At 36.5% G+C, this 7,538-nt stretch overlaps 2 protein-coding genes and 1 non-coding gene across 4 annotated transcripts; 2 read left to right on the forward strand and 1 right to left on the reverse strand.

Moving 5' to 3' along the window:
* Positions 1–436: 436 nt before the first annotated feature.
* LOC124444998 (translocation protein SEC62-like) lies at positions 437–4,690 on the forward strand. 2 transcript variants are annotated; one of them, XM_046995705.1, is made up of 10 exons: positions 437–566; positions 707–833; positions 1,460–1,565; positions 2,187–2,301; positions 2,388–2,438; positions 2,519–2,572; positions 2,748–2,808; positions 3,315–3,434; positions 3,867–4,125; positions 4,420–4,690. In XM_046995705.1, exons 1-10 carry the CDS (start codon positions 531–533, stop codon positions 4,583–4,585), a joined length of 1,095 nt encoding a protein of 364 aa, XP_046851661.1. In that variant the 5' UTR covers positions 437–530; the 3' UTR covers positions 4,586–4,690. The 2 variants fall into 2 exon arrangements, with proteins under 2 accessions (XP_046851661.1, XP_046851662.1); XM_046995706.1 differs by having other exon boundaries at positions 2,394–2,438.
* Positions 1,149–1,277, reverse strand: LOC124445045. Its single transcript, XR_006948086.1, has one exon. It is a non-coding gene; the product is annotated as a U6atac minor spliceosomal RNA (small nuclear RNA).
* Positions 4,691–5,060: 370 nt separating the features above from the next.
* Positions 5,061–7,531, forward strand: LOC124444996 (synaptotagmin-16-like). The gene has a single exon (XM_046995704.1). The coding sequence runs from the start codon at positions 5,988–5,990 to the stop codon at positions 7,215–7,217; it is 1,230 nt and encodes a 409-aa protein (XP_046851660.1). The 5' UTR covers positions 5,061–5,987; the 3' UTR covers positions 7,218–7,531.
* The last annotated feature ends 7 nt before the right edge of the window (positions 7,532–7,538 follow it).

Here is a 7,538-nt window from a genome sequence, read left to right on the forward strand (position 1 = left end):
ACTAGGGTTGAGAGAACGAAATTCATTGGCCAAAAAGATATGGAGGGAGGTCTTGGCCTCTCATAATGAGGCTATAACTGCGGCAAACTGTTACCGCGTCCCATTCGTTGTTTTCTTTCTATCCCAACCAACCATTTCGAAAGTCCAGCTTGCTGTCGTGTTATTACATTTTAGAAGTAACTATCATTCATATGCACATTAGCATGCTCTCGAAATCATCCTTGTACACGAAAAAATCTGAGAGCAGTCATTTCAAAAGACTGTCTAAGAAACCAGCTGTTTAATGGGGAATTCCTATTGCTTATTAATCAAGTCTCTGCAATGCAACAGGGGTTTTTTATTGACAGTTTTTCGTATCAGAAAAATTTTTCATCTATCCAGTTACTTACTTGCGGTCAACATAATCATCGGCGTATACCGGTTATTGATCGGAAAAGTTCGTTATATTTGTTCTTCATGAAATAAACAAAATTTCATCGCGACATATTAAAGTTATATTTTCTTATTTCACGAAAAAGTAGCGCTTTGACATGGCCGAACGACGTGCAAAACGTAGAAGAAAAGAGGTAATTACTGCTTTTAAAAGAGAATTTTCCATATTTAAAATTGTAAAGTAATAAAATCGCATCGCAACATTGTGATAAAAATGTAAATTTGTAAAACATGTCTGAACGTTTTTATGGTGCCTGTTTTTTTGTCTTTACAGGACGACGAATCAGAGGATGAAGAAAACGAGGCCAATGATGAGCAAAATGAAATTGCTAAGTATTTACGTTTTAATTGTGAAACGAAATCGTCTACTTATCAGAGCGAAAAAATGCAATACTTTAAAGGTGCGTATTGTGTTGACTATGTTTCTTATTGACTTAAGTCGTTTTCATGCACTTGTATAGTGTAATTGTGGGTAAACGTTGTGCAGTTTTCCTATAAAGCACGCTGCCAACAGAAAATACGACAGGCCCACAGTAAATGTCAATGTTATGGAAATAACGAATTGACAAAATGCTGTATAAAGCTACCCTGGCTTCATATCATCAATTAAACTAAGCGCATCGTTCTAACGGAAACACTAATTTAAAATATCACTAATCTGCTTTCCGCATCTTATTGGAAAGATGTTGATTATTAATAGCATGGTACGAACGCGTCCAAAAAATTGGTTAGATGCTACGAAGTAAGTAGCATTGCCTTAACCATGTGTTGATAGTTTCAAAGTCCGTAGACTTTTCTCGTCCTTATCGAGGGAGATGCTAACCTTCTCTCGGCTCATACAACACAATAAGTAACGTAATGAACGCGATACTTGTACACGTCACAAAAATTATTTCTCTTGATTGCGGTGAGTGATGGTGTGCACGACTCACTGCACATGTGCAAAGGTCTAAACATTTATATCGCTCAATATGGTAATAAACTGCCCCCTCTAACCCTCAGATTTACATACTTTGACATCATTTAGGTGCAAAGGCCATTGACTGCCTTCTCGATTCTAAATGGGCAAGTGGTAAAGGCGGTACTGAAATCTTATTCACGGATAGAAAGTCTGTTCAAAAGTATCTTCAAAAGTAGGCAGATTATTTCTTTATGTAAATTTTCAAAATCTACTCTCACGAAAATGTAGAGACGACGTATACGGTTCATAGCGCTACATGTCACAGCATCAACTCACTTAAATTTGCTTTATTGTGACGTAATCAACTACGTCTGCAATGTCAAAAGTTCAGTGCATACTATGATTTGAGCACTTTTTACACTAAGAGTACATTTTGGTACAGTGTGGATCACGGCTTGGATCTGGTAGAAAACAACTGTTTTATCCGGGGGGTTTTTTGGCAATAATTTCGTGTTCTACAAAAATACGCGTAATTGATCTGTAATCCTAACCCTTAAACCCGTATTGCAGTCGGCTATGTCCGACATGTCGGTCAGAGATTGGATTTGGAATCAATTTCGTGTATTGTAGAACAGAGAAACATTATTCGTTCTTCGACTTTCCTTAGATGCTCGAAGAACCTTATGCATCAAGCTGAAAGCTTAGATAACAGTTTTATTATATCATGCCCTTCGATTAAACAAGTTAATGATTCGGACTTCAAAATAAAATGGTTGAACTTTGAAATTGTAAACTCGCGAGAAATGTGGCTTTTTTACTTATGATTGAAAGCACACATGGTTTCATTCTGTAGTTTGCTGGAATTAGACATGTTCAAACGCGTTACAAGAGTAAAAAGGAAGAAAAAGAGCGAAAAAGAAGAATCGAAAAAAGGAAGCAAAGATTCTCCAAAATCCAGCAAAAATAAGGTGAATTTGCTGATTGTGAACATTCATCGATTGTTGATATTTATGACAAACATGGCAACAATTTTCAATCAAATCAATTTTTATACACAAAGGAAACAAGTGACAAGCCTGAAGGATCCGCGGGGAAAAAAGTGAAGGTTTATTCATATACCGTGCTGTTAATATAGTTCGCCTGTTCATGGAAGCATGAATTTCTGAACAACTTTGTTTCTGAAAGGTTAAAGTAAAACTGGAACTCCATGAATTTCAAGAATTCTTGGATGGCGAGGAGGTATTTGACAGAACACCTTTTTACCATAGAGTAACTTTGAAAAGATTCTATTCGAACTATTATATTTGTCACAACCGGAAAAACATTTGTACCAAAACCTGTCTTCCCTCTCAAAATGCTTCAACGATTAACAAAATGTTCTTTTTGTCAAAAAGTCAAAAATTTTACTATGCAGGTGTACATGTGGGTATTTGATCCAGTTCATCCAAGAACCATCATATATGGAGTATTGGTTGGTAAGTTGAAACTTAACTTTCTCATCATCGTTGTCATCGTCGTTGTGTAGTGTTCTGTCTACCCTTGCATCCATTTTCGTCTGATCTATTTTTTCCGCCCTTCATGGTGGTACATCCATTTTATTTCAAGTCATAGCAATCCAATCCTTTTTCTTCCCTCAATTACTTCATTTAACAAGCCATCACCAGTACCACATTTGCATATGCTTGTTAAAACTTGGCTTTCACATCAGCATAGAACAAACGTCGTCGTCTAATGTTCTATCTTCCAACATCTTCTTCTATCAGTTTTTTCAGGTTTTGGTTTTGTACTCTTTTCATGTTAGCATTCCATCTTATTTCATGTCTTGTAACATTACATTCCTTTTCCTTGCCTCAATTACTTCATTTAAAAAGCCATTACCACATTGTCATCTTTTTCTCAAAACTACTAATAGGAATTGTCGTAAATAATGTTTCAATTTCTACTTTTTCTTCATGTTGTAAAATTGTTTTATGTCATTTAGTGATTGGTGCTGTAGTTATTTGTCTGTTCCCTCTGTGGCCAGAACAAATGAGAGAATATACATGGTATCTGAGCGTTGGTGCAGCAATACTACTTGGTGTTTTGATTTTTGTTGCATTGTGTAAGTTCCACACATTTTTGGGTCATTATTTACTTGAGTTGGTTCAAAGCCTATTGTGTTATTGTCTGTTTTCTTGGTAAATTAAAACCAACCAAATATACTTTGTGTTATTAGCTTACTGATAATTTTATACTAGGATGTATTGGTGGGATTCTCAGCTTTATCCTTGTTAAAATTGTTTGGAGGCTCAGCAGAGCATTTTTTAGTAAAGAGCCTCCTTGTTGATAATTATTGGCTATATGATTTTTGTAATATTTAACTATTTGAGATAGCAATTGGATTTGGCTATTGTCTACAACTTGTACATAGTCTAAGAAGAGAATTCGACATATTGCCTTTCAATATCTCGTGTCGTCACTTGAATAATCTTTTGCGGTGTTGAATAATCTTAATCTTTAAGTAACAACTGTTTAACATGTTTACTTATTCTAGTTCGTTACGTTTTGTTCTCATTCGTGTGGTTGATAACATTGGGTAAACATCATTTTTGGCTTTTGCCAAATCTCACCGAGGATTGTGGTTTCTTTGAGTCATTTGTGCCGCTTTATGCACACGAATACTTTGGAAACAACAAGGGGTCAGAAGAAGGAGATAAGAAAGAAAAATCTAATGATGACAATGGTGGTGATAAGCGATCACCTTTGGATGAACAGAATAAAATCGGTGAAGAGGAAATTAGTAATAATACTGGGTAAGAAGATCGTCTGCAATGAATTGATTGAACAAGATTTAGATGTGACCGTTTGTTTAGCAATCTTTTGAGTATATTACTTGAAAGAAATATAATATATCTGTGTTCACATTACTTAATGAGAAAAATTACGGAACAAATCTATGGAATTATTTTGAATAGTGAATGTTTCTCATAAGTTTTTAATGAAGTTATTTTTAAACATGTTTTTAAGAATAATGTGCCATCATTTATGCTTTTATGAATAATGTCCATGGATAGCATATTAAAGATAATTCTTTTTTCACCTTGAAGTGCTGAACAAGAAACAGAACCTATGAACGATTCAACTTCCACAACGTCGGCCGTCAAGGAGCAAACTGAAAGTGAGTCGTGGATCAATGTGACTGATGAAGATATTAAAATGGCCAAGCAAGCGACTGAACATGTGGAGACATTAACACCATCGGTCAATTGTTGATATGTCAACTACGTTCAATGTAAACTATCTTAAATCATGTAAAGAAATGTAGCTATTTTTTAGTGTACACTGAGGGGAGTAATATAAATTCATTTTGCAAGTAAACAATACAGCTTGACTTGCATTGTTATGTTTCGATGAATAAACATCAAAAATAAACTCATAATACATATTATGCAATGTTAATGCACAACACAATACAGGCCCGTTACCGCATTGCGTACGTATTCAATTTCAAAGAACAGATGTTCAGGACAAGTTTTTCACGCACTCCATGTTTCCACAGTTACATTTCAAAATGGTTATAAACTTTGGAGGAAGACGAGTAAAAAAACGATTATACGTCGTTGATGCATGTTTCATTTTCATTGGTTTTGATCGTTATACAGGTATTGAAAGACTCTACCACAAGTGTCATCGCACGCTTACTATGCATCATTGTTCTTAGTCTTTGGTAACAATGTGACCACATTGCAAACTACAAGGTTTTCAAACCTAGCCAAACTTCCACCTCAAATATTCCAAAACCAAGGTCATAAAAGCCGCATCCCGTTAAAGTTCACGTTTTTACGCTTGTCTTAGTCATTAATGAAAACCCCAGCGAACAAGTATTTCAATGCTTTCGTTAAATTATTAACGAGCTAAAAATATCATAATGCAATCGTATGAAATATTTATGCTGACAGTTTTTCCTAATTTGCATTATTTCCTACCGCATATAACGGCACAGCTATCTATTAGACGTCTGTTGGAAAGAAAAAGACGAGTCAAAAGTTCACATGCTGTGCATCATCCTCGCACAACACGAAAAGCCTGAAAGCTAAGAAATTGTGAAAAAGCTGACAATAGCTTCCTGACTTGTTAATTTTGATAAAAAAAACTATTAATACGTTGCCCGTATTCCGCCGAACGAGAAAAAATGCAAACACACATGTAATTGCACGAACCAATTTTTCAGCAACCGAATCAATTCACGAGGCAAGATTAGAAAAAAATCAGTTTATAAAACGATTCACCCGGGAAAACCGCCAATTATTCTTGAGTTGACTTGTATTCATCGGACTCCTGAAGAATAAGTAGATCAAAGAAGGTTATTAAAATGCCTTTTGATAATCTTTGTCTCCGATGGCGTATGGCGATAGCGTATGTAACGCTAAATTATGCTGCAATTTTCTACGCCTGCTGTTGTGTTTTGAGCTAGTGGTCACGTGGTCGTGATGCGACCGTTGATTCGTCTGATACTGAATGTCTATAAACTGTTGTAGATGAGAACAAGTGCGAGGATGAAAACTTTGTCAATTTAAAGGTTGAAAAAGAAAGAAATTCGGCAGGAAATAAACGAGAAATAGTGGAGGGGCTACGAGAGAGAAGAAGAGGAGTATCGAATTTAAATTCGACAGAGATGAGCTCAACAGAAAGGACGAAAAGTCGAAATTATGCGCCTCCTTCATACAAAAGCGTAACACAACGCTTCCCAGAGCAGTATATTTCAGAAAGGCCGGGTCCGAGCAACTCTCGTCCCACTGCAAGTCGTACTCTTTCAGACGTTACTCAAGGGTCGAAATACTATCGACCTTCAAGAGATGTTGCCAGGGTGTCTATAGACGCGAGACGCAGCAATCCTTCACCAGATCTTTCCTTTGGTTCAAATTACGAGACACTGAACCGTAATGAGAATAGAAACATCAGTCCAGCTTCATCAACTTATACCTTATCCAGTCAAATTGCAAACCATGATTTTGACTTTACGGTGGCAAAAATGCGCTTCGTATTGGACTACACATTTCATATGTCCAAACTGACGACAACAATTAGTAAAGTCGAGATGACAAACGAGGGAATGGTTCGGAATAAAGAAAACATGGAAGTTGACCTGGTCTTACTACCAGATAAAAGACAGACGTATCGTATTAAAGCAAAGAACTTTACAGAGCCTCATGCTTTTTACATATACCCAAGAGAACGACTCCCACAGATGCGATTGAGGTTTCGCCTATACGAAGGCGGGAAGATGCTGAAACGAGCGTTATTGGCCGAAGGGATTTTCGCCCTGAAGAATGTGAGACTCGGTTTTGAGTGGAAATCAATAGACATAGAGATGTTTCCTCCGACAAAAGGACTGGCTTTGGGAAATCGTTTGGAGGAACGAAGTTTAAGTCCCGTTTCAATGTCGACCGATGTAAGCTCACGTTATTCAAGTTCGGAGGAACCTGAACTCTTGGTCTCATTACAACATCGCTCGGCTGTTCAACGACTGAATATTGAAATATTGAAGACACGTTGTTGTGGGCCACTGGTCAATAACAAAGCAACACCCATGTATGTGGAGCTCAAGCTCATATCATCAATCGGGGATTTATTGTTTAATACAAAAACCTCGATTCAAAAAGACTCTCCTAATCCAGAATTCAATGAGAAATTCTCGTTTTTCTTACCCGACAATAATTTAGTCAACGTGACACTTTTAGTGACACTTCTTCGTGTTAGTCGGCCGTTCTCGCGGAAATCTTTGGTTGGACGCTTCTCTATTGGTCGCAATAACAGCGACAGAAGCGAGGAGATACATTGGAACGATGTGGTTCGGGGTAATGGATCTTCTATTTTAAAATGGCATAAATTGTTCCAACTATAACTGCCTGATTCATATACTACTTTCTATATTGACTTGAGGCATGCGTAGTTTAGTGAAGTACAAGAATATGTTTATTCATAATGTAAATGAGGTATAAATGCAGCTGTCTTTATAGTCGTTCTCTATTAGTGCACAATTAACCCAGGACAGTCTTGGAAACAATTACGTGTATTCATGGGCCATCGATAGAGCTTTGCCGTGTATTCTGTTTAACTGTCTAGACTAAATGATTTTACAAGTAGTGAACACTTTTGTTTAAACGTTTCGCAAAGATTTAAGTAAAAAACATAAGTTAATAAAGTATTTTTACCACATTTCTTG

The sequence above is a fragment of the Xenia sp. Carnegie-2017 genome, unplaced genomic scaffold (assembly GCF_021976095.1).
Source record: "Xenia sp. Carnegie-2017 unplaced genomic scaffold, XeniaSp_v1 HiC_scaffold_21, whole genome shotgun sequence".
Classification (NCBI taxonomy): Eukaryota; Metazoa; Cnidaria; class Anthozoa; order Malacalcyonacea; family Xeniidae; genus Xenia; species Xenia sp. Carnegie-2017.